This window comes from Eschrichtius robustus, chromosome 15 (assembly GCF_028021215.1).
Source record: "Eschrichtius robustus isolate mEscRob2 chromosome 15, mEscRob2.pri, whole genome shotgun sequence".
NCBI classification, from domain to species: Eukaryota; Metazoa; Chordata; class Mammalia; order Artiodactyla; family Eschrichtiidae; genus Eschrichtius; species Eschrichtius robustus.
This window is the reverse complement of record NC_090838.1, coordinates 23,203,383-23,231,317: the sequence shown is the minus strand read 5'-3', so window position 1 is coordinate 23,231,317 and position 27,935 is coordinate 23,203,383. Positions and strand designations below refer to the sequence as shown.

The 27,935-nt window shown below is 38.2% G+C and overlaps 1 protein-coding gene across 5 annotated transcripts in view; it reads right to left on the bottom strand.

Moving 5' to 3' along the window:
- Positions 1–435: 435 nt before the first annotated feature.
- The window catches only part of CLIP4 (CAP-Gly domain containing linker protein family member 4), a 113,166-nt gene continuing 85,666 nt past the window's right edge, over positions 436–27,935 (bottom strand). For all 5 annotated transcript variants that reach the window (XM_068564244.1, XM_068564242.1, XM_068564241.1 and 2 more), the window contains 4 exons: positions 25,447–25,570; positions 20,865–20,929; positions 13,297–13,369; positions 436–7,082 (listed from right to left, as the gene is read on the bottom strand). In XM_068564244.1, the coding sequence (XP_068420345.1) occupies positions 6,761–7,082; positions 13,297–13,369; positions 20,865–20,929; positions 25,447–25,570 (584 nt within the window). In that variant the 3' untranslated portion in view covers positions 436–6,760. The remainder of the gene's footprint in view (positions 7,083–13,296; positions 13,370–20,864; positions 20,930–25,446; positions 25,571–27,935) is intronic.

The following is a 27,935-nucleotide window of genomic DNA, read 5'->3' as shown; positions in this document are numbered from 1 at the left end:
GTATAGATGACTATCGGACTGTTAAAACCTCAGATGGTTATAATATTCTGCATGGTTTAGCATTCGTCAATTATTTGAGAAACAGCAGGCAGACTGAGCAGGAGTTAAGGGCGTAGGTATTAGACAGCAAATTACCTACATGACCCAAGCAAGTTAAACTCTCACTTTCTCATTTAAAAACATGAGCAGTTTGGTCTCAGAGGCCCCCTTCCTTTGATTCTGAAGTCTATGATTCTGTAAGACTTCACCTCTGTGTAAGGTAAATCCCAACATCTGGCCCACAGTTGGTAGGACATGACTGGTGTGTGCGTGCGCACGTGCGTGTGTGTGTGAGAGACCCTTAATTCATTCAGAGCCAAAGCCAATTAATTCAGTGCACAATCCCAGTGAGCCAAATTATATTTAATCTTTATACAAAAGCAGACCAGAAAGAAGTTTAGCATCAGTTCTCCGTTTATTGTTCTATTCAAAGATCTCTTTAACAAATCACAAAATCATTAACATAGCAAAATGAGGTTGCTATCTGGGGTGGTTTCCTGAAAGAAGCAAAGCTGACACAGGACTATGAGAATCATGTCTGTTTAATGACCTTCACGCTCACCATGGCACCACTTACTTCTCTTTTATTACATTTGCTACAGTGGCAATCTTATTAGCAAAGTAAAATCATGCAACTTATCACTTGAAGGTTATCTTTTACCACACCTAATACTCGATGACAGATCTGATGCACTTGCTGTCAGTGCTCATTCCCAGAGTAACAAAGCCCAGGATAAGCCACACGTTCAAGACCAGGCAGTGTCTGTGGAGTCAGGCATCTCTGAACAAGCATCATGGAACCATTATGATGAGGAATTCGCTAATAACAGGAGTCTTCTCTCCCAGTCACCATTGGATTGGAGAGAATCCCTCTTTTCGGTTTTGTGGAGACACCCACTGCCACTGGAGGGCAATTTTTGGAAACCTGTTCCGAATTATATAGTGTTATAGTGGATCTAGTAGTAGGGAATCCCCGAAAGATAGCCAACTCAAATGCCCCACCAAAAGACCAAAAGAGAAGATTGTGACAACTGCAGGCAACTGTCTACATTTTAGTGCATCTAATAGTTGAGGGGAAAAAAACCAATTTAAATATTTTTGCATTATTTCAAAATAATATTTATGTGGTATTTCACAGTTCTCAGTAAGAAGTAAAGTAAGATTAAGGACAAATTCTTTTTCCTCATGTATGTACCAGTAAGCAGCCGGTGATGTTTTATAAAAGAAACTAAAGCAGAACATGACACTGAATTTTCCTCTGTCACACATCAAGGAGTGTGAAGTGAGACCTCAAGAAATCTCATGCTATTTCTTACTTCCCTAAGCCCTAGTCCCTTCAAGAAAGAGAAAAGATCGCTTGAGAAAAATTACAACATTTTTAACTGACACATATAATCTACTGGAATTCTTACTAGAAATCCATTTTTACTGGCAGGTTCAATAAAGGAGACTGAAAATGGTCACTTTAATCCTCTTCTCTATTGTGTATAATACAAAATCCACTTTCCCCTGCCATCAATTGGGACTTTTATGATGATTAAAATTCATTTTAAAATCCATTTTAGGATACTTTTCCCAAAGATATTGCATAGTAACACCTATTCTTCATAACAAGAACTGTCAGGGACAGCCAATATCATCAACACTGTTGACTGAGACTTAAGCTGAATCTTGGAAGTCATATTAGAGAAAGAATAAAAAGAATGGCTTGAAGCTGTGCATGTAATTTTAACATGATTCATTTCCATGTCAGTCTAATTTGATTTGTTATGTGAAAAACAGTCCAGTCTTCAAGAAGGTAAGGGTACTTTGAGTAACACCTCTATCAGGCTGGAGTTGAAAGAACTTAACCTCTATGAGATCAACACAGGTCAAGGAGAACACAGCATCTGGATATTTAAACTTCCTAAACTTTAGGAATGCTTAAAATTCAAATTTAGTTCAGCACAAGTAGCTTCCTGATACTCCCTATTTAATTTCATTTATCCAATTCAAACAACTCCGACTAAATATCCAATCCTAAGACCAGTTCCTCCGAGGACAAAGAGGCATACAAGGTGTGCCTGAGTGTAAGGACCTGCGTTTATCTACAGGAGCAACAAACTTGACATCTGGGTTCATTTAGGATTTTAGAGCTGAAATTAAAACCATATTTATGATCATTTGTCAAATGACAGCAGTGATCACTAGGGACAGGTTATGTTGTAAGCTAATAGTCTCAATTTAAACACCTAGAGTATCTTTACTAACATAACTCAGAACTTACTGCCCCTCTGCAGCACCACGACCACACTTCCCTATTTGAACTGAAAAATGATGAGACCTGCTGCTGCTTTATCGTGAAAATTCTATTTGTTATGAGATATTCTAAAGGGACAAGAGGAAAAAGGTTCCCACACCGCTTGGTGCCTTTCTCGTCAAGGGAAAAGGCTACAAGCAGAAAAGAAGTTTCATTTCTACCACGCATAATGAAAATATATTGTTGTCAGTAACATGTGCCCATCTACCCTAATTCCTCCCTATAAACTTCTTTTTCCCTTCTGTAAAAAGGAGCATTGGCAAAAATTTTGCTAGAAAAAATTCTTTCTGCCTATGCAAAGGCATCATACTCTGCTGGTAAGAAAATGTTAACACGACCTACTTAACTTGTTCAGCCCACACACAAGCTCCACTAAGAATGTCTGCTGTATATTCAAGCAGCTTATGTGACATTGTTTGTAAATAAGGGCCTATGTACCAAGGGATATTACTAAACAATTACTAAAAATATATGTGATGTGAGTTTTGTATTAACTACTGTGTTTGTATTACAAATAAGTGCAGTGAAGCAAAGGGCATGAAGAAAAATAAAAAATAAATTCTCCTACTTGCTTGCCATGTGGTGATACGTATTATGTCTCTGAGTCAATCATTTAGATAACAAATATCCAGTGAACGGTTAAAATTACTAGATCTATTTCTTAACTAAGAATGATTCCTAACACATTAGGTCTCTAGCCTCAGTCAACGTGGCTTAAATAATATTATCACATAGTCTAAATAGGCAGGTCCAAAATAAAACTCTGAAATAAAAATGCTTGGCACCGGAAACCAATGCTGTGCACACCTGGGTGAGATCCAGTTCATCCTTCTCTGTGTTAGACCACACGTTACTGTGTTCCCTAAATTATCATCATATCACAACAGAAATTCAAAACCAGCCCCAGGGACAATAGATAGGCAGTTAGGTGACCCCACTGTGTCTTTCCTGCCCCCTTTTCTACCCCTGACACCCAATATCCTTCTATCTCCTTCATGTCACTATTTTGGGGTAAAGTTGGGCTACCATGACTCAAACCTTTCTTGTCCTTTGTCCTCCCCTACCCAGCAAAATTTACGCATCCCACAGCCTGGTCTCTCAAGCCCACCTGGCTGAAGCTGGCGAGACAACACCTCTACTTTAAACCATCAACAGCCTCCACTGCCTCTGTTCATTTAACAAATGTTTCCCGAGCATGTAGTAGGTGCCAAGTGTTATTCCAGGTGTTAGGGATGAAATGATGAACAAAACAGTCAAAACCCATCCCTCAATGCAGTGAGGGGACAGGACAAGTAATGAGCAAAAAGTTGTAGCATGACCAAGGGTGGTAAATGCTAAGGAGAAAAATAACACATGAGAGGGGATAAGGAGTTCGGGAGAGGACAGCGCAAGGGACTCACCAAGATTACAATGCCTCAGCTCAGATTCCACAAATGTCTGTATCTCAACACTTTTAAGCACTTAAAAAATACTCCCATCAAATTACCTTAAAATATAGAAACAAAGCCTTTTAGTAGAATGTAGATACTTATTTATATATATTTTAAAATCTATAAACTCAAGGTTTTCTATCCTACCCTAAATAAACACATGAAATCCCACTGGTATAAAAGATAATTAAGCAATTTTAGAAAACCACAGAAATACATTCTCTTCTTAAATGGCTCTCTTCCATCAAAACAATATAATTGGAGAGTAGCTAAAAACATAACTTTATTTGCTGAGTAGAAGCATGGTACTTTTTAAGACTCTCTATAGGACAAGGGTCCCCAGCCCTTGGGCCGCACAGTAGGAGGTGAGCGGCGGGCCAGCGAGCAAAGCTTCATCTGTATTTACAGCCACTCCCCATCGCTCACATTACTGCCTGAGCTCAGCCTCCTGTCAGATCAGCGGTGGCATTAGAGTCTCATAGGGGCGCGAACCCTACTGTGAACTGCACATGCGAGGGATCTAGGTTGCGTGCTCCTTATGAGAATCTAACGCCTGATGATCTGAGGTGGAGCTGAGGCGGTGACGCTAGCGCTGGGGAGCGGCTGCAAATACAGATTATCATTAGCAGAGAGGTCTGACTGCCCAGAGACCATAACAGATCAACTGCTTGCAGACTCATATCAAAACCCTATCAGTGAGTGGCAAGTGAAAACAAGCTCAGGGCTCCCACTGATTCTATATTACAGTGAGTTGTATAATTACTGCATTATATATTACAATGTAATAATAATAGAAATAAAGTGCACAATAAATGTAATGTGCTTGAATCATCCCGAAACCATCCCCCCACGCCGGTCCGTGGAAAAATTGTCTTCCACGAAACCGGTCCCTGGTGCCAAAAAGGATGGAGACCACTGCTATAGGGTAACGATGGGACAAATCCAAGTCATTACTGTAAGAAGAAAAAAAGTGAACTACAAAGCATATACACTCTGAGTACCTGAGAAAAGGAGAGTTGCAGGCAGGGTCAGTGACAACATGCCACTCCAAACCAGAACAGCTTCCCTTTTTATTAATGCTCAAGACATGAACTTTGAATGACATAAGCAAAACACAAATGAAAACACCTAATTTTTACGTATAGTATATGTAAAACATACACATTACATGGATTCAGTAATCCTAATCTAAATATGAGAACAATTGGTTCTCTGACCTCAAAATAAATTCAGTGTTGGCATTACTGTTACTAGCTTACAGGGTTTTATATTTAGCAGGAAGAATTATGGACCACCAAGTTCAGTGTAGTCATGGATTTCACGGTAAGGTATAAATAGAGTTTTTAAGAAATAAACTATATAATAAAATAAGTTTACTTTTGAATCACAGTACAGTCACTTTCTTCAATCAAAAATATTCCTTGATTACAAAGCAGCCTTATTTTGCAAATGTATTTCAGGAAAATAGCTCTAGCAATATTTGAAATTTCACACCTTTTTAAAAACGCAGCAAAGCAAGAGAATTTAGATTTTAAATAGTATATTGCAAAATAGTTCAACGTATTATTTCTAAAGCACAAAGCAAGCTCCATTTTGAAGGATGCTTTTTATCTTATAAAAGCAAACTGTTCCAATATTTCCGTGGTAGTTTAGAGTCTAAATATCTACAATAAAAGATACATCTTTATACATACAGGACAAACTTCAATACATATCCACAACATAAATGTTCTGCATTATTACATCACTCTATTATGAAGCTTAGTTTGTTAAACATGTGCTCAAAAGGAAAATAAAAACATGATATAGTTCTGCAGCTTTATAACAGGCTGAATTCTGCAACAATTGAAAATATAAATACAGCAACAACAGCAAACGCAACACCAGTTTTATGAATAATAACACAAAAAATCAAGAAACCATGAACATTTAAATGAATAGCTACTACATTCTTCTTAACACATCTTAATTTGCTCTCTTGTCATAATTTAATGTTTTTCATATCCCTGGAGGAAATGATGGCAAATTCTCCACAAAGAGGAAAGTGCATCATGTTTTATTTTAAAAGTGCTTCATATGTGTGTGTTTTATAGACATGTCCCATAAGGAAGTTAATTAAGCACGTGCAAAAAATTCTAATTGTGACTTGAATTCATAAACCTAATCATGGGTTTTTGTGGTTCCTCCAGATGAGGCAGTCACTAACACAGAAGAAAGATCTGAGATGACATGCTTTGCACAGCGGAAAGAGCCCGAGCCACAGGTCAGGAAACCCACGTTCTAGTTGTAGCTCTGGTAACCAGCTAGCTCGTGACCCCGGGTGAGGAAGAGCGGCTTTAGAACCTGGCAGCGGGCACGAGGCTGAGCTCCAGAGCCCCTTCCAGGAACGCCTTACCTACAGTTCTAACGTATCTGTAGGTGAGGCATTCCTGGAAGGGCAAATAACTTGACCCAAAGACATGAAAAATACCTAGCCACACAGCTATTATTCTCTTACCGTCCTTATTAGTACAGAAAGAAATAAAAACTCCGAAAATACTTGACAGAAAAAGGTCATGTGAACGTCTTAGGTTAACCAAGGCTAGTGAAAACCTTCACAATTATGGCATATGGAAAATCCACTATTCTGTGCAAAAATGAGACAGAGTAAGCAACGTCAGTCAGTCACTTCATGGCACATTTTTTCCCAAGTCTCAGAATTCTCTTGGGTCTAAAGCTTTAAATCTTTAAAAAAAAAAAAGGCTTATTTTGAGATTGTTTTAAGAGAACCATGATTCCCACAGTTCGTATTTCTAGCTTTTTAAAGGAGTCTCTGAATTGTTATAATGATTTTCATGAAGATAGCTCTATTTTCAAATTTTAAATAGCGGCTAAAAGCTAAATAAAGTAAACCATTTGCCATGGACTCTTTATTTTACATTATATATGTGTGTGTGTCTGTGTGTGTGTGTGTGTGTGTGTGTGAGCTCATTTAATACTGTAGAAGTTTAACTCAGCAATTCTCATCCACAAGCTTTGACCCGTTTATCCCCCGGTAGGTCACTCTGCTGGGCCTCACTAGGACCCCGTGGTTTGGCCTGCAGGAGAAGTAGCGTTTGTCTCCCACTGCCCCATCATTCTTTCCCTTGGCGCTTCGAAGCTCCAGTCCAAGCCAGATCCCTGAGGCAAAGTCAGTGGGGCCCACGTACCTAACGGTGCCCATCTCGCTGGAGCTGGTGAGGAGGACCTGGGAGCCCTCGTGCAGCCGCACGCTCCCCTCCAGGCCGCCGGCCGTGGTGCTGCCACTCCAGCTGCGGCGCAGAGCGGGCTTCGACCTGCGCGGAGGGAACGCCAGAGAAACTCTTACGCACGAAAGCCACGTGATGCAATCCACCGTATTCGTTTCCACAGCCAGGTTCACAAGTCATTCACCAAAGGGCATGCTTTATGTTCACAACTTTACCTTTCTTACTCTACATAGCAATATCAGGATATACTTTTCTTTCACATTAAAACGTTTTTCTCTTCTGGCTATTTTAACACTACCCTAATCTGGATTTAAGATTTCACTAGCAATTGATATATGCACATGCCCTCGGTAAAATAGCATACACCTGTACCTATTTGACAAAGCAAAAAGAAAAGAACCTAGTATTTTGGCTGTGGTAAATAGAATTACATTTTGCTCACCTTTCAAGTATTCCTTTACATGAAAACCATTTTTAAAAACTGTTAATCCACGACTTTAGAAACTACACACACACACACACACACACACACCCCTTCCATGAATGAACTCCAGCTACATTTAAGGGTTTGCCACTCTCCCCGCCACTAACATTAGGAAGGATCTTAGTTGCCTGGAGCAGGACCCCTCCCGTTTTCTCTACAACAAAACATTACTTACAAGGCACGGCCTCCTAGCACCCGCCACAAGCCTGACCTGATGACACAACTACTGGGCACCCACACGTGGAACCCGTCCAAGGCCTCACGCCGATACTGCCCAGGGCTTCCTCCGCTGTCCCCGGGAAGTAGCCAACTCTGCCCAGAACAGAAACATGCCCAGGAGCTTGTCCTATGACCTGAGACCTCCCAAAACAGTCATCCAGAAACCACCACCACCAGTGGAGCCTTCAACCCGCCGTCCACGCCACCTCTCCTCCAAGAGAAACCCTTCCCCCAGCCCCACAGCAGAGACAACTCGGAACCTGTTACCAAAACCGCAGGGAGCCCGACTGTGAGCAGAGTCTGCGTCCTGCTCGTTTTCTATTTTATTTCACTCTCCGTATTTTTAAATACACTACCACACACCGTGTCTCATTTCTTCCTATTAACGACCCTGGAGAAAGGAAGAGCACTCTAATTTTATGGGTAGGAAAACTGGGGTCCAAAGCCTGTCCTATGCCACATCTGATAAATCCTAGTTATAAAATGTAATGGGGGCTTCCGTGGTGGCGCAGTGGTTGAGAATCTGCCTGCCAATGCAGGGGACACGGGTTCGAGCCCTGGTCTGGGAAGATCCCACATGCCGCGGAGCGACTAGGCCCGTGAGCCACAACTACTGAGCCTGCGCGTCTGGAGCCTGTGCTCCGCAACAAGAGAGGCCGCGATAGTGAGAGGCCCGCACACCGCGATGAGGAGTGGCCCCCACTTGCCGCAACTAGAGAAAGCCCTCGCACAGAAACGAAGACCCAACACAGCCATAAATAAATAAATAAATAAAATTTTAAAAATAAATAAATAAAATGTAATGGAAAAAAATATTATTTACCACGTCAAATGCACAAATACAAAGTTAACAGAGAAATACATAATACCTGTAAGAAAAGTATAAATCTTTACTGAAGAATATACAAAAGAAAAATGAAAAAGCTTTGTTCCTGGATAGAAACATATATATATATGAATCCTCCCCAAAATGATATTTTTTTTGCAACCTGATGAAATTACTCTGAATTTCACATAATGACAGTATCTATCATTTCCTGAGCACTTACTATGTGCCAAACACTTCACATATATTATCTCATCCAACCTCACCCAAACCAGTGAGGAATCTGAGGCTAAGAAAAATCAAGCTATTTGCCTAAGGTCAGAGAGATGGTAAAGAGGAGAGCTGGGGTTCAGATCCAAGGTTGTCAAGCACAAAGGCCAGGCTCTTGCTCACAACCGCAATGGGTATTAATAATTAAGAAAAGGTTGGAAAATAATAATACGGCAAAATTTACATTGCCATTATGTTAAATTATAAAATTACAATAATTAAAACAACGTGGGGACTTCCCTGGTGGCGCAGTGGTTAAGAATCTGCCTGCCAATGCAGGGGACACGGCTTTGATCCCTGGTCCGGGAAGATCCCACATGCCGCGGAGCAACTAGGCCCGTGCACCACAACTGCTGACCCTGCGCTCTAGAGCCCGTGAGCCACAACTACTGAACCTGCGTGCCACAACTACTGAAGCCCGCATGCCTAGAGCCCATGCTCCTCAACAAGAGAAGCCACCACAAAGGGAAGCCCATGCACCGCAACGAACAGTAGCCCCCACTTGCCGCAACTAGAGAAAGCCTGCATGCAGCAGCAAAGATCCAACGCAGCCAAGAAATAGATTAAAAAAAACCAAAAACAATGTGGCCCTGGCATAATAATGTACTTTTAAATGACACAGAGAAGATGTTTTAGAAAAATACATGTAATTATTTCATATGTGATAAGAAGTAAAACTTCAAATCAGTGGGAAAGGAGTGAACATTCTAATTAGGAATGCTGTAAAACTTGGTCATTTATTTGGAAAAGAGTATGATTCTTACCACACACTATATATTTTAAAAATCCCCAAGAGATTAAAGAGTTAAATGCATAAATTAAAAAAGAGAAAGAACTAGAAAAAAATAAAGCTATTCATCTGAACACACACACAGACATACATGGGTGGGGAGGGAGGGAGATGGACATGCGTTTAAAAAGTATGGCATTTACTATTAGTTAATATGTTTTTTTTCACATATCATCATGCCATAAAAATGTTTCATATCACAGCACAGCACAGTCTTTAAAAACACTGCGAAAGTCACACTGCGTAAAATTATTAAAGAATAATAATAAAATTCTTATTATGGGATATGTTAAGGGGAAAATCTTTCAGAGTATATAGAGTATGATTTGTCCAACTCTGCTTAAAAATTCAGATACATGCATTAGAAAAAAGTTGGAGAAGTATATGACAAAATGCTAACAGTGATAATCTCATCTAGGTGATAAAATTACAGATGATCTTTATCTGCATTTAGTTTGTTGTAATTTTTTCAAATTTTGTCCAACCTACTTTCATAATCAAAAAAATTTTAAAGAAAGAAATAAGTAATAAATGAACTCGATATCCAAGCCAAAACTTAATAGTTTGGGTAAAGATTTAACATTCCAATAAGAATGATTTGATTCAAGTTATGTCAAAGCTCTGAAAGCCCAGGGAAGTGAGAAATTTATAAATTACACTACATTTGAGAGCGTTGCTTACTCATTCAAGAACATTAACGGATCACCTATGAAACGGCAGTCCAGAGCTAGGTTCCAGGAACTTGTGCATAGTAATCTGTAAAACCTTACAGATCCTGCAATAAAGACGTGTGCAAAGCAGAAGGGGCACAAAAGAGGGAGAAATCTATCCTCACTCAAGGTCCCAGGGAAGACACTTCAGTGAGGAAGTGACACTTGAACAAATCTGACAGATGAGCAGACAGAAAAGGGAAGCAGACATAGTCATGGGAGCAAAATATATTATGTATAACTTAAAAAAATTTTTTTTTGAACAGCGCAGAGAGTTTAGCAAATTGTCACTTGTGAGGATTTTACCATGAGAGATAAGTCCAGAGAAACAGGCAGGCCTGTACATGCTATGCCAATGAATCTGGACTTCATTCCGCATTTGAGAATTCAAAAGCTTTACGGGACAGGCAGAAAATGAGAACATGTGACGTGAAATGATGGAACCTGCAGCCAACTGGGTTATATGAGTTCTACCCAAAGACATTCAAATTTGAGCTGGCCAAATACATCATGTGGACAGGCTAGGTTCCACAGAGAGGACCCAATGGAGACTCTCAGGAGATGCACTCTGAAAACACGGGGAGAAGCTAAGTTGGTAATGATGGAGATGAGATGTAGCGACAGGTGAGCTACAGATCCCAGGCTGGATGCAGACGGTGTGAGAGAGGATGCCTGTGCCTACCAGGTGGCAGTGACGCCTATGCTAACATCTCAAGCTCCCCGTGTTTATTACCCCCGTGCTTGGTATTAGATATACTAAGAATTCTGAAGACAGAAGAATTGCTTCCAACACCCCCTCCATCATTTTTTCCTCTGAACGAAGGTGTTCATCACCACCACCCCAATAAGCCAACTGGAGAAGCACGTCTGCTCTTTCTCAAAAACGGCGCAGCCGGCTGCTGCTTCCCTTTCCTCAGCCCTCTTTTGCAAACATGCTCTTTGCCCCAATTCCTTCCAGTTTCTTACCCAGGGGTTTTCATCATCTCTGACTATATTTTCCATGTTTCTTCTGGAAGTATCTTTTATTTCCATACAAATAGACAAGAAAATGGCACAGGGTTTGATAAATGTCAATAAACTCATTTTTTTAACCCACATTCTTCAGAATACATCATGCTTCCAGATTAAAAACAGCACAATATGCAATCAACTCTGTCACTTCAGCAGAAGGTCATCCAATCACTACAATGTTTCTTACCCCTGAGATCAGGGACAGGTTTCCTAGGACCTAAAGTCTAAACACCTAAAGTCTTTCTTTTGTTTCTTATAACACTGATCACCAAACATCTGGTCACATAGTGTTTAAGTAAAAGATAAATAAATAAGTTCTAAATTGATTATATATCCTCAATAAGAGTATGTTTATTTTTTTTAAAACAGGTACTAGTGTCAATCTGTAGAAGTATCAGTAAAGCTTCATTTATTTTTATTTTCAAAGAAAACCAACAGAAGTACTGATATTTCCTTCTCATGTCAACAGATCATCCTGTACATATCCATACCTGCTGTATAATTCTCACGGTTCAGATTTCTCTCTCCTTCCCGCACTTCTCTGTATCATGTTCTTCCACTCACCAACATCTTGACACTGATTTTGATACCTTTCCCCCTTCAAAATCCTTTATATCCTGCTTGCCTCTTCTTAGTAATTTCTTCCATTCTGCCTAAGAACTCTTGAATATATTCAATAAACTGGAGCATAAAGTTATTGCCCTTAAACTCTTTCAGCTACTCAAGTGAGGAGACCAATTTTAAAATCTCAGAATTGGCAGAGGTTTTGAGGAAGGGGAGAAAACAAAACCAAACCCACCCAACTCTGCTAAACAGTACGTAACAGTGCCTCAGGACCCGTCAGGGTTCTCAAGTGAAACCTCAGATCTTTGCCAGACCTTCCAATAACTTCATGCCAGATTATTATATAAACTACTGGCCTGTTGCTCATGTGATCGTCAAGTTCTCTTGCATGGGCTATGATTCCTAGTGGCTTCTAGGGCCCCACAACTAGTGCACTTCCCTACTCAGCTAGACGTTTTTCCCCCAGGGCATTGTTCATAGATTAATTGGAAGGATTTAAAATTAAAAAAAACAAAACAAGTGACAAAGTGAGAGAGTGGCATGGGCATATATACACTACCAAACGTAAAACAGATGGCTAGTGGGAAGCAACCGCATAGCACAGGGAGATTAGCTCGGTGCTTTGTGACCACCTAGAGGGGTGGGATAGGGAGGGTGGGAGGGAGGGAGATGCAAGAGGGAAGACATACAGGAACATCTGTATATGTATAACTGATTCACTTTGTTATAAAGTAGAAACTAACATACCATTGTAAAGCAATTATACTCCAATAAAGATGTTAAAAAAAAAAAAAAAAAAAACACCTCCTTAACCTAATCAGCCTAGAAGAGCCTCATATTCCTCAAAAAGTAAAAAAGTTCCTAAACGTCTCAGAAAATTAATAGGGGGAGTAAACTGGGTCTGAGGTCTATAAATAGAATATAAATGAAAAAGAGAAAAGGAGATTCTCTCTACAAAGAAACAACAACAACGAGAAAGGGAGCAGTATATTCTACAAGAGGAAGTGGGAGTATTTTTTTAAAATAATAGTAAGATTACCTTATGCAAATAGGCCTGACATTTCTTTTATGGACTTCCCAAAATATTAAATCAATTCTCTGACTAATCAAGTAAACAGAGTTTAAAATCAGTCCACCCTATTCAATGATAACACAGAATGTAAATTCCTCCAACTTTTATTAACAGTACTAAACCTCTTTGAAAATATATTCCGTATACTACTTTTAGTCACTGGTGACATTTTTAATTGAGCTTGCAAAGGAGGGAGGAAGAACTCTTCTCACTGACCCACTCATCACACCTTTTCTCCTAAGTGTTAAAATTCTACCACGCAATGTAAAAGATACAAAATCCCACTTTTATTTCTTCACAGAATCTTGCCATGTTCATCTTGAAAGGTGTTTTTCTAAATCTTCTTAATACTCACTTGGCAAAAGCATTTCTTCTGTTAATCTCTTTCTGGGAAGAAGCAGAAGTTGTACTGAAACTTCTCCTAAAACCTAAATATGAAAGTTAAGGTGAGATGAGGAAAAAAATAAATCACAAATTCACAGTCCTTGTTAAAAGTTATCTTTTATCATTTCTTCTACAGACGTTCTATTTTACCAAGTGTTTCTTTGGAAACAGAAGGCAAAGAAAATAAGTGCATATAGAATGTAACTGGAGTTTAGATTTCTTGATGATTGTTACCTTACCTTTCTCATCAAACTATGCACTACATGAATAAGTTAAGATCATGACATTACTTTTGGAGGTTTTTATTATAAACTTTCCTGAAAACCGAATGGAATCAAATTATACATTGATAAAGCTTAGTCTTTTTACTCTCAAATATTATAATCTTGATAAATCGTATTAAAAAAATAAAAGGATAAAAATGGTTTAAAAAAACACTATCACTAAATATACCCCATTTATAAAATTCTGAACAATGAATTTCAGAGCTTATGATTGTTGGCATCCCCAAATGACAGAGTTATCAAAAAAAAAAAAGAAAAAGACTTCACAAAAGGTAAATTTTTTAGAAGATGTTTTTAAAAAAGAATGGGATTTCCAGTTCTGGCAGTTATGGCACACCAGATGTGCTGAATGAATCTCCTGAATGAAGCAAGTATAATAAAACAAGTATAAAACAACTATAATTTTTTTTAAAAATACTGTTGACCTCATACAAGTGGCACAATTCCAAAGAGGCCAAAAACCAAAAAGAGAAACCATGAAAGGTTTCCCCCACAGCGATCTAACCACCTTGTACCCCAGGACTACACTGCCCTCCAGAGAAGCTGGGGCCTGCGAAGATGGATGGGGCCCTAACAAAAGCGAGGGTCCCAAGCAGCTCATCCTCAGTGTAAAGTTAAATGAGAAACAAAATGAAGCACCACTCAGATGAACACAAAGGAAAGCGGCTGTGTCAACTCCACTGTACAGAAAGCAAAATTTTCTCCCCTCAAAATTTGTGATCGTTAGCCAAATTCATTTTATCTGTGTAATATAAAGACAACAACAACATTGCAGAGAACGTGAACTAAAGTTGGCAGTGCCTCTAGGCAACTGGCAGAAGTAAACACAGGCATACCTCAGAGAGATTGCAGGGCCGGTTCCAGACCACCACAATGAAGCAAATATCTCAACAAAACGAGTCACAAATCTTTTGGTTTCCCAGTGCATCTAGAAGTTGTTTACACTATACTGTAGTCTATTAAGTGTGTGGTAGCATTATGTCCCAAAAAAAAAATGCACATACCTTAATTAAAAAATACCTTATTGCTAAAAACTGCTATCCATCATCTGAGCTTTCGGTGTCACAATCTTTTTGCTGGTGGAGGGTCCTGACTTATCAGGGTGGTGCTTGCTAAAAACTGGGGTGTCTGTGGCAATTTCTTAAAACATGACAACAGTGAAGTGTGCCACATCGACTGACTCGTCCTTTCACAAATGATTTCTCGATGTAGCATGCAATGCTGTTTGATAGCATTTTACCCACGGTAGAACTTCTTTCAAAACTGGAGTCAATCCTCTCAAAGCCTACTGCTGTATCAACTAAGTTTATGTAATGTTCTAAATCCTTTATCGTCATTTCAACAATCTTCACAGCGTCTTCACCAGGAGTGGATTTCATCTCAAGAAACCACCTTCCTCGTTCATCCATGAGAAGCAATACCTCATCTGTTCAAGTTTTACTGAGATTGCAGCAATTCAGTCACATCGTCAGGCTCCATTTCTAGCTCTCTTGCTATTTCTACCACATCTGCAGGTACTTCCTCCACCGAAGTCACGAACCCCTCAGAGTCATCCATGCGGGTTGGAATCAACGTCTTCCAAACTCCCATTAATGTTGATATTTTGACCTCTTCCCACGAATCACGAATATTCTTAACGGCACCTAAAATGGTGAATCCTTTTCAGAAGGTTTGCAATGAACTTTGCCCAGATCCATCAGAAGAATCACTGTCTATAGCAGCCGTAGCCTTACGAAAAATTATTTCTTAAATACTGAGAGTTGGAAGTCTCAAAATTCCTGCTTGACCCATAGGCTGCAGAATGGATGTTGTGTTATCAGGCATAAAACAACATTAATCGCATTGTACATCTCCATCAGAGATCTTGGGTGACCAGGTGCATTGTCAATGAGCAGTAATATTTTGAAAGGAATCTTTTTTTTTCTGAGCAGTAGGTCTCAACAGTGAGCTTAAAATATTCGGTAAGCCATGTTGTAAATATATGTGCTGTCCTCTAGGCTTTATTGTTCCATTTACAGAGCACTGGCAGAGTAGATATAACATAATTCTTTTTTTTAAATAAATTTATTTATTTATTTTTAATTTATTTTTGGCTGTGTTGGGTCTTTGTTGCTGCATGCGGTTTTTCTCTAGTTGCAGCGTGCGAGCTTCTCATTGCAGTGGCTTCTCTTTTTGCGCAGCACGGTCTCTAGGCACACAGGCTTCAGTAGTTGTGGCACGCGGGCTCAGTACTTGTGGCTCTCGGGCTCTAGAGCGCAGGCTCAGTAGTTGTGGCCCATGGGCTTAGTAGCTCCGGGGCACGTGGGATCTTCCCGGACCAGGGCTAGAACCCATGTCCCCTGCATTGGCGGGTGGATTCTCAACCACTGTGCCACCAGAGAAGTCCCAATGTAACATAATTCTCAAAGGCCCTAGGATTTTCAGAATGATAAATGAGCGCTGGCTTCAACTTAAATTTACCAGCTGCATTAGCCACTAACAAGAAAATCAGCTTCTCCTTTGAAGCCTCACACTGACTTCTCTTCTCCAGCAATGAGAGTCCTAGAAGGCATCTTCTTCCAGTAGAAGGCTGTATCATCTACATTGAAAACCCACTGTGTAGTGGCGCCACCTTCATTAATGATCTTAGCTAGATCTTCTGGATAACATGCTGCAGCTTCTACATCAGCACTTGCTACTTTCACCCTGCACTTTGAGGTTATGGAGATGGCTTCTTTCCTTATACATCATAAACAAACCTCTGCTGGCTTCAAACCTTTTCTTCTGCAGCTTTCTCACCTCTCTCAGCCTTCATAGCATTGAAGAAAGTCAGGGCCTTGCTCTGGATTAGGCTTTGGCTTCAGGGAATTCTGTGGCTGGTTTGATCTTCTGTCCAGACCATTAAAACTTTCTCTGTATCAGCAATAAGGCTGTTTCTTACCATTTGTGCATTCACCAGAGTGGCACTTTTGATTTCCTTCAAGAACTTTGCGCCTTTGCAGTCACAACATGGCTAACTGTTTGGTACAAGAGGCCAGCTTTTGACCTATCTCTGCTTTTGACATGCCTTCCTCACTATGCTTAATCATTTCCAGCTTTTGATTTAAAGTGAGAGACATGCAACTTTTCCTTTCACTCAGAGGCCATTGTAGGGTTATTAGTTGGTCTACTTTCAATATTTTTGAGTTTCAGGGAATAGGGAGGCCCAAGGAGAGGGAAAGAAATGGGGTAATAGCCAGTTGGTGGAGCAGTCAGAACATACACATTTATCGATTAAGTCTGTCATTTTATATGGACGTGGTTCATAGCGCCCCAAAACAATTACAATACTAACATCAAAGATTACCGATCACAGATACACCATAACAAACATAATAATAACGGAAAAGTTTGAAATATTGTGAGAATTACCGAAATGTGACCCAGAGACATAAAGTGAGCAAATGCTGTTGGAAAAATGGCGCCAACAGACTTGCTCAATGAAGAGTTGCCACAAACCTTCAATTTGTAAAAAACGTAGTATTTGAGAAGCAAAAAAAAGCAAAGCACAATAAAACAAGATACGCCTGTATAATCTTCTCAAGAGGCATCAACCCAGGCTTAAAAGAATTCCCATACATTAAACTCTAAGTAAAATAAGCATTTCACAACAATAAGTTACAAAATTCACAAGGAAAGAAGGTGCCACAAGTTAGGCTCAACAGAAACAGATGGCAGAGTCAGACTCACAAAGACTTCAGATATTGAATTATTAAACATAAAAAGTAACAATATTTAAAATGTTTAATAGCATAAAAGAAAAACTTGAAAATGTGAGGAAAGAATAAGTGACAATAAGTAACAACCAAACAGACTTGCAAAAAGAAAAAAAATGAAAAATTTATAATTAAAAAACTTTGCGGCTGAATTAGGCAGTAGAATAAACATAGCAGAAGAAGGAATCAAGAAACAGAAAGATAACTCTGAAGATATCCAGAATGCAGTCTGGAGAGACAAAGTTGTGAAAAATATGAATGAGGCATGGGAAAGTGAAAAAGTGGACTATACTACTCATCAGAGTTTTGGAAGGAGATAATAAAGAGCATGAAGGAAGAAATATTTTCAGTATATGGGCAAGAATTTTACAGAATTAATCAAAGATACTAATTCCGAGATCCAGGAAGACCCAAGATGCCAAACAGAATAAACAAGGGGAAATCTCCACCTAGACATAATCATAGCAAAACTGTACAACACAAAGGAAATAGAGAAGATCTTTAAAAGCAGTCAAAAAGCAAAGATAAACCACCTACAACGGTATGGATTAGACAGACTGATAGGTGATTTCTCAAAAATTTGACAGAAGACAGAAAGCAGAAGAATTTATATTGTCAATGTGCAGGGAGAAAACAGCTTTCAAACTATAATAAAAATTGCACCAATTTTTACTTTAACTCAGTAAAACTATCATTAGAAAAGACAGACAAAAACTGAGTTTCCTACCAATAGACCCTTTCTAAAAAAAATATTTAAGAATATAGATGAGGTAGAAACAAAATGATTTCAAGTGTAAGTTCTGAGGATTAATGACGAAAGATATCGGTAAATATTGATACGTATGAGCAAATTAAATAAATATCAATTATATAAAAACTATTATACTAATGTGAAATTTGTGAGGGAAACAAAATAGAAACTCAGTTTCTAAGGATTTCCTATTATTTGAGAAAGAGTAAACATAATGATTAACTTTAGGCTTTGCTAAGTATGTATGTCAAAGTACCTAGAGTAATTACTAAGAAGCATATTCATAGAATGTAATTTTTATACAAGTAGAAAATTAAATGGAAAAAAGAGGGGGTAGCAATATAACCAGAATGAAGTCAAGAAAGAAAAACATTTAAGTACAAAAAAGTTGAAAAATTAGAAAACAAATAAATAACATAAATAAATCCAAATATATTACTAATTACAATGAATGCAAATAGGTGAAACTCAGATTAAAAGACAAAGGTTGTCTCTTTTTAAAAAAAGTAAAATCCAGTTATATTCTATTTAGAAGATATTCCAAAAACAAGAGAACATAGAAAGATTAAGGCAATGGCTAGAAAAAGATTTTTTAGGCAAGTACTTAACCACCAGAAGGCTGATACAAAGTAAAAAGAATTACTATAAAGCAATACCACTTACATCAACACCAAAAAAAAAAAAAGAAAGAAAGAAACAGGTAAGTATAAATCTAATAAAACATGTATAGAACCTATATTAGGAAAATTATAAAACTCTGATGAAAGAAATCAAAGATCTAAATAAATGGACAAGCATTCCATGTTCATGGATAGGAAAATTCAATACTGTTAAGACATCAGTTCTTCCTAATTTCATCTATACATTCAATGTAATCCCAATCAAAATACAGCAAATTATTTTGTAGACATCAACAAACACACTGTAAAGTTTATATAGAAAGGCAAAAAGCCCAGAATAACCAGCACTACATTGAGGGAGAAGATCAAAGTCCACTACTGAACTTGAAGAATTTCTATACGGCTGCAGTAATCAAGACAGTGTGGTATTAGCAAAAGAAAAAGACAAACAGATCAACAGGACAGAACAGACAGCCCAGAAACAGACCCACACTAACACAGTCAACTGATCTTTGACAAAAGAGCAAAGCCAATTCAATGGAGAAAGGATAGCCTTTTCAACAAATATGGTGGAACAACTAAACATTCACATGCAAAATAATGAATCTAGACATCGACTTACACCTTTCACAAGAAATAACTCAATGAATCATAGATATAAATGTAAAACACAAAACTACAGAACTTCTAGAAGATAACATAGGAGAAAATCACAGTACCCTTGGGTTTGGTGGTGACATTTTTGATACAACACCAAAAGCACAAGTCGTGAAAGAAAAAATTGATAACTTGGACTTCATTAAAATTAAAAACTTCCGCTCTGTGATAGACACTGTTAAGACAATGAAAAGACAAGTCACAAAACATGCAAAAACATAATGGTTTGCTATTTTGACTACTTAAAAATTAAAAACTTCTGCTCATCAAAAGATGCCAAAAGAGGAAGGGGGTGGGGGGCAAAAGACAAGTCAAAAACTGGGAAAGATATTTGCAACAAACAGAACTGACAAAATATTAGTGTCCAAAATATATAAAGAAACCTACAAATTAATAAGATAAAAACAAACCAACCAAAAGAAAAATGGGCAGTAGACGTGAATAGGCACATGGTAGAAGAGGAAATGTATGTGGTCCATAAACATGGAAACAGGCCCAACCTCATTTGTAATCTGAAAAATGCAAATTAAAACCACAAGGAGATACCATTTACACCCATGAGATGGGCAAACAAGACTACTGTTGGTGAGGTGACGAGTGACAGAGGCTCTCATCCACTGCCCATGTGAACAGTTTGGCATACCCAGGAAGACTGAAGATATGGATATCCCATGCCTGGCAATCCTGGAGAAACTTTTGCAAATGTGCACAATGGCATAGTTTCTAATAGTTAAAAACAGGATATAACCCAAATATCCATCAAATATAGAATGAATAATGTATTTTAATGGAACACTAAATAACATAGCAAACAACAATCAAAACTAAACTTGAGGACACGGGGAGGGGGAAGGGTAAGCTGGGACGAAGTGAGAGAGTGGCACTGACATATATACACTACCAAATGTAAAACAGATAGCTAGTAGGAAGCAGCTGCATAGCAAAGGGAGATCAGCTCAGTGCTTTGTGACCACCTAGAGGGATGGGATAGGGAGGCTGGGAGGGAGACACAAGAGGGAGGAGGATATGGGGATATATGTATATGTATAGCTGATTCACTTTGTTATACAGCAGCAACTACCACAACAATGCAAAACAATTATACTCCAATAAAGATGTTAAAAATAAAAACTAAACATATATTATTTATTGACATATCTATCTATGGGGGATAGACATAAAGAAAATCAAGGGAATAATTAACATAAAATTCAAGATGCATAACCTGAAGACAGAGTATACGAAAAGGGAGGCAGATGAGACTCGGGGGATACTCAGGGGTTTCTATAGGACATACAGGTAATCACCATCTTTGGCTATGGGGTGGGTAATAGGTGTTGTTTATGATTACATGAACTATACAAATATATTTCATATACTCTTTTGTATACATATATACTTTACAATAAAAATTTTTCAATGAATAAAAGCAAAGAAATAAAAAAAAAACCCAAAGAAATAATTATTAGGAACATAAAACTGTGTAATCTTACCAGGATAAGAATGATTCTGCTTATTTGAAGAAATTTCTGAAAGAGTATCCAGGGAATCTGTTACCCTGTGAATAAACCAAGTAATGCAAACCTCATTAGAAGTAGCTGGTCTTCAGATTTAAGACTGGTGCTTAACTGAGGGTTTCACACCAATGGTTATTTCTTATTTCACTCGTTCGACAAGCATTTACCAAGCATCTATCATGAGCCAGGGATGAACTTCAATCTAGCACCACAGAGAGGCAATAATCAGACAGAAGAGGTCCTTGTTATATAAGCATAGTAAGTACAGAGAAAGTCAACTTCAGATGAACTCATTTCAAATAGGGGCCTGACTTTGCTTCTTTGGAGCTTTATTTTCAAAGATGAAACTAAAAAATGTGAAAATTTTATTTTATGTTAAATTTAACAAATGTTAGGTTATAACTGTAAAAACACCACATTTTTACATTGAAAACACATCAGCTGAGTCTGTGTACATATGGGATTTTTCTGATAAAACTGGCTAATACGATTCAACATGTTTTATTTTATACTTGACTCTAAGCACAATCATAAGGGTCACGTTCCCGATAGGTCTGTTTTTTTGATACTCAAATCATTCTTTATTTTTAAAAAGCCAATCCTATAACAGTCTCATTTTCTTCCAATTGTTTACTGACCTAAATCTGCAGTCTTCATTCTATCAATCACTTGTACCAGCACACTTTGTTACCATAAAGAGATCCTGCAACTCTTACAATATTTGCAATTTCATCTTGCAATTCACATGCATCATTTTCACAAGTTACATAACATACAGCAATCAATGAGAGACTAATGAATGCAAAGAATATGACTTGATGAAGAGGACAGATACTTGAATTAAGCTGTGATGGAGAGTTGAGAACTTAATTCTAAAAGTGATCAGTTCATTAGTAATAAGTATGTAATGGTAGGAGCTAAGAATAAGAAAATTAATGCTATGCTGATAAAAACCACTTGAGCAAAAAATAGACAGAGAGAGAGAGAGAAAGATTAGATCCAGTCAGTGTCTTAGAATTTCTATAAAGTAATATTGGTTGATATATAAGTTAATAGAAGAAAAAGCATTAACTAGATGATACTTGGGTGATAGTAGAAAGCCTTTCAAGCAGAGGAAAGTAACATGTGCATTCTGGGACAGGGGGCACATTTTTTAATGGAACTATTAAAATAAAAAATTTTTAAAAGGCCAGCTACAATCTGGGGAGGAGTGCAATGCAAGGTGAGGTTGTGATTGGTCACTATGTGATTGGCTGTTCTCTCAGGAGTCCCTAGTTTAAAATTCTTCCTTCTTGAAGATCAGTGTTATCTTTAAAGAGCTCCAAAGCTGGTTTAAATTAGAAGCTCCTCAAAATCAGGCACCATGTCTGTTTTATTTACTTATAGAACGCCTAGCACAGCACAAAGTGCTAAAAGACACTTAATAGTATTCGATGATGATGAATGAGACAATCAGAAGATGACAGGAAGACAGCTGGATAGAGACAGCAGTTCATTTAGAGAGAGAGCCCTGCTTCTTCTAAGATGAGGGGGCTGCTTTTAAATGAATCACCTTAAAGAAGACCAAATAGATGGCAAAAAAAAGTAAAAAATGTTGTGTTCCATAAACAAAGCAAGAAAAAGAAGATAAAACCAGGAGAGAGAAAGAGGCTTCACAATATAACAGAGAAGAAAGCTGTTACAGCATAAAAAACGCTGAACAAAATTTGATCAATATTTACTGTGCACACAACATGCCAAACTGTGTTCCTTGGGTAATCAAACATGAAACGGAGAACCCCAGGCCTCATGACTAGGAGACAAATAAAACATATGAGAGACTGTAGCAATGTGTTAATGAAGATTCGTTCTAAGTAATATGAGAACCCAGAAGACTGACTGGTGACTCAGTATGGATTTTATTCCCAAATCAATCATTTATAAGATATAGGTCCTAAAGAAAGTCACTGGGCCTCTTTTAACCATTATAGGGTAATGGTTAAGAGTACACATTCTGATACTAGACTACCTGGGCTCAAATCTCCACTTGGGAGCTGTGCACAACTGCACAACTCACTTAACCTCTCTGTGCCTTACTTTCCCCACCTGTGAAATAGGGATAACTGCAGTACCTGACACACGGGGTTGCTGCAGAGCAGTAAACAATACATATAGAGTACTTAAAACAGTGCCAGCACGTGTAAGTGCCACTAGCTACTACCTCTTTTTCTTCATTTATAAAATGACTACCAAAAAACCCCAGCAAACTGCCTAAAAGCAAGGGCTTAGGAAAAAAACAACAGCAAAATAACAAACCTGGGCTGAGTCCAGCTCCACCATTAACTAGTGTGGGAGATCAAAATACCCCACCCAAAACATGCCACTCTGGTGCAAGGATTATTTTGAGCTAAAGACATTTGAGAATCAACAAATGCAGGAAGAGGCTTTCTCTGAACTCCCCTTATCTGCCTAAAACAGATCTTCCCGAAAAAGAACTGAATTGCCATAAATCCCCTTCCCGGGGGTTTCATCAAGCAGAGAAGACTGACTCTCATCACAGGAGAGAAGATGAGGAGTTAATACCACACCCAGACAGACACTGTCACAGACTATCACATCCCCATCCATTTTCCTAAGGGCCCACTAATCTTTCCTAACATCATCTGCTCCCCCACAAGTGGCCGTTCTCCCCCTCCCTTTCCCCTATTAAGATGGTCTATAAACTCTCCAATCTCACCACTACTTTGGGCATTCACTGCTTTCTGTAATGCCCCCATGCATGTAAAATTAACATTTAATAAGTGTGCATGATTTTTCTCCTGTTCATCTATGTGTTGTCAGTTTAATTCATAGACAGGACAAGTTTTTCGTCCCCTACAGTAGCTATATGACTTTAGCAAAGCTACTGTATCTCTTGTAACTTTTCTTCACCTGCAAAATAGGAATAATCATATTACCTTATACCTCACTGAGCCTGGGGGAGATTCATGAAGTACATGGTACAGAGCCCACCACTTACTAAATGCTCAATAACTATTTGTACAGATCCTCCTCAACTTACAATGGGGTTACGTCCCGATAAACCCATCTTACGTTGAAAATGCATTTAATACACCTAATCTACTGAACATCATCGCTTAGCCTCGCCTACCTTAGATGTGCTCAGAACACTTTCATGAGTCTACAGCTGGGCAAAGTCATCTAACACAAAGCCTATTTTACAATAAAGTGCTGAATGTCTCATGTAATTTATTGAATGCTGTACTTCAAGTGAAAAACAGAATGCTTGTATTGGTACAGAAGGGTCGTAAATGTATTGGCTGTTCACCCTCGTGATCACATGGCTGACTGGGAGTTGCTGCTGCCCTGCCCAGCATCTCGAGGGAATATTGTACTGCACATCGCTAGCTCAGGGAATGATCAAAATTCAAAATTTGAAATACAGTTTCTACTGAATTCTTATCATTTTTGCACCATCATAAAGTCAAAAAATCATAAGCTGAACCACTGTAAGTCAGGGACCATCTGTAGTTATTCTTTTCCAGCTCACCTGACCAAATACTTATTAGGATCAAATGAAACAACATTTAATTGAAGGTACTTTATAAACTGCAAAGCATTATACGTTAAATGCTATAAAATCATAAATAATAAGAAAAGAATTATACTAAGTACATCATAGAAGAAGGAAAAGAATACAAAAATTACATGTAATTATTCAATAAGAAAAACAAAGTGAGAAAGAAAATGGATTTAAAAACTGTTAAATTTGCCAGGAGGCAGTCACACAGTCTAGTTGGAAGGGAACAAGATGGGACTCCCAGGTTGAGATCATAGATCTATTCTCATGAATGTGACTATACCATACATGTTATTTCCTATTTAAAGATGAGTATCCCATTTCCCATCCACTGAAAAGCATACCAAGCCAACCTCTTTCAGCACATTAAGTCATTTCACACAACAGTACCTGGAATTTCATGAGGACTCACTTCTGCTCAACTGTTTCTTTAAAAACCAGAGTGAGCTGGTACAATAGTGTACTATCTTAAGAAGAAATACCGGGGAGGTATATTATATATAAATCCTTGAAGCTTCACTTCCCCCAAAGATCTACTGCCTATCTATTTTCGAAAACTAAAGAAATCAGAGGAAAAAGCCATTTTGGTTCCATTAGGTTTGTAGGAGAATGAATGGCGTGCCTGCTGGCAGGAAATTTAATGTAGTTAGGATGTGACTGAAGCAATCAGAGAGCATTTTTACTTTTGTTTGCATGACAGATTAAGCTTGCTGCTCTCACTGTTCTGAGCGGCAAACACCACTCCTAATAGCCTACACATACTCACAGGGTTTGCAAATGAGGAATAAAGGAGGTTTTTAAAATTGCAAATCCTCAGCAAAGCAAATTTAGCTTTCCATGAGCCTTCCCTCTGAAGAAGGTGGTTGGTTAACCCCTTGAAAGAAGACATGGGCTATAGTCAGTGCATGTCTTTAATATAAAATTAGGGACTCTTAACTATAACCCACTGCACATTACAAAGAGTTCTTGTGAATAGTGTAAATTTCATTTTTTTCTCACCTTTGTACCCTGGATGGAGGAGCAAATATTCCATATCTTGGGGAACAACTAAAGTACTGCACACCTCCAACTGAACCATCATTCTTGCCATGGGGTTTATCAAGCTCTATCCCGTACCAATATCCTAGAACAAGAACATGGGATTTTAAAAGCATCTGCACTTTATCCAAAATTGTTATGCTATTATACAAACCCAAAGTCTAGATGGTTAAACATTTTCACAAATGACCAAAATCCTCATGATCATTCAGCTTTCAAATGATAAAATTATAAAACAAAATTTGAAAAATGAACTAGAAAAACATTTTACAAGCATAATTGCAGAGTTGTACATTAAGGGAGAAAGATAAAATGCACAAACACAAATTTGGCAAGGATTAGCTATTATACAAGTAGTGTATGACCAAAATATATCTAAAAGCTACAATAAGAAACTGTCCTTAACTCGGTAGTATGGTCTGTTTAAGTTGAGAGCAGTGTAGCATGATACTGAGATGTATAAATCGTAAAATGAATATGCAATCTTTTCATTTTACTCTCCCAGTATTAGAATACCACAAACAGTTCTGAAATAATTAAAGGGGGACAAAAATAATATGGAAAATATGACTAGACTTCATGGTGACTCTTGTTTTTCTTTCATTTTTTCCCCACCCAGGAAGGAAAAAAAAATCATTTTTAACCTAAATGAAAAGATTTAGGTTAGTTAATAGGAATAATTTTCTAAAAGGCTTTTAAGTATTTAAAAGGGCCCACTCTGAGGAGAGTAATAGGATTTCCTTTTCTAGAGAGCATAAAATTAAAATAGTAAGGTTGCTTTTAGTGTGGCAAATATTAGATAAATGGACATATACTCCTAGAGTAATGGCTCTGGATGAGGGTACCTCCAGTTCAGTTAAAAGTACCTGACAGTCCACTCATTTTTTTTTTTTAAAAGGAGAATACAATAGTTAATTGTATGTGGTCTCTTAGAATCAGTATCAAATAAAAAAAAAGGATATAGATATTGAGAAACTTATTACAAATGACAAAATACAAAAATATTGTTCCCTTCAGATTAATAGTTCAAAGAGTCAATTATATAACCTCTAAAATGACAATCTAGAAGTTCTTAATTTTTTTCCTCTTTCATTCAAAAAGATGATACCTGAGTCCATTCCCGATATTGGAGTTTGAGTTGAAAAGACTAACGTAATGCGTATAATTGTCTTTTATACTTAAGCAGTCCTACCCTGCACAGGTACAGAGTGAGGTGTACAAACCCACTGCTCAGCCATACTAATGCTCAGTCATCGCATTTCTGAATGTCGCTAACTGGGTTACTCTGGCTGCCGTTGTTATTTCTGAGTGCCACGGTTATAATTTTCCAAGTTTTACTTCCTTCTGCCTTTGATGCTTTCCTACATAATTTCTGCATTTTCCCATTTTAATACACCATATCACTGCTACATGTTTACCATGTAACTCCTGAAAGTGTGTAGCACACAGCAGGAAGGCATTATGGCAAGTGTTAACACTAGTGACTGCATACTGTCTGGTAGTGGTGAGGAATGGACATCTTCCCATGTAAATGGCAACTTTCTTTCAGAGGTGGCACTGATAAACATGCTGAAGGGGCTGAACATGCCCTCTGTCAGGTCTAGATCTTATCATCTATAAGAAGCCTAGATATTACCACTGTCCTATAGAACTGATTGATCTAAATGCTGATGCCACAAGAAATATACGCTACTTCTTTCTGAAAGAGCAGAAGGACTTTAATGAAAAATTTCCAACTTTTATATTTGCTTCTGACTTTTCAAATTTCTACATGCTCTACACTAGGAGTTTAAAAATTAAAAGTCAACCTAAAACAACTGCATCCAAACAAAACAAACCGTTCAAGCCTTGTTTAATAAAACCACAGAAAGGTAACTCAGGAGACATGGTGATTGTGGAAAAATAACCTACCTTTGGGATTCCTAGGTTTTTATTTGAGAACCATATTAAGGACATTCTAACTAATCTCAATTACTACCTGGTGCCCTAAGAGAGATAATGAATAATAAAACATATAGCCCATCTCCAATCCATTAGTAGTTGGACTGCAATTATAAATGGTACTAATGAAACAAGAATGTGTTGGGAGACAATTCTCCATGTTTCTACAGGCCTTATGGACAGAGGCACTGACCGTCTTTTCATGGATGTTTGTAGAGAAGATGGCCTTGGGGGATGGAGACAGAGTCTCCCCCGGCACAAAAGACAGGCATGCTTACTGTCTAGTACAAAGGTTCATATTCCTTAAGCTCGGGGCTCCTCTCCTATAGCATAAACCACTGGGTGTACAGGTGTCACCTGGCCCTCCCTATCTCACCCCCTGGGAACTGGGGCTCAGGAAACAGAAGAAAATGCTGCCACTTTGGCTACCACTATTGCAGAGAGCACTGAGGTCCTCTATCGCTGACCCAGGAGCCTACCATCTTCTGCCAGCATCTACGAAACCATGG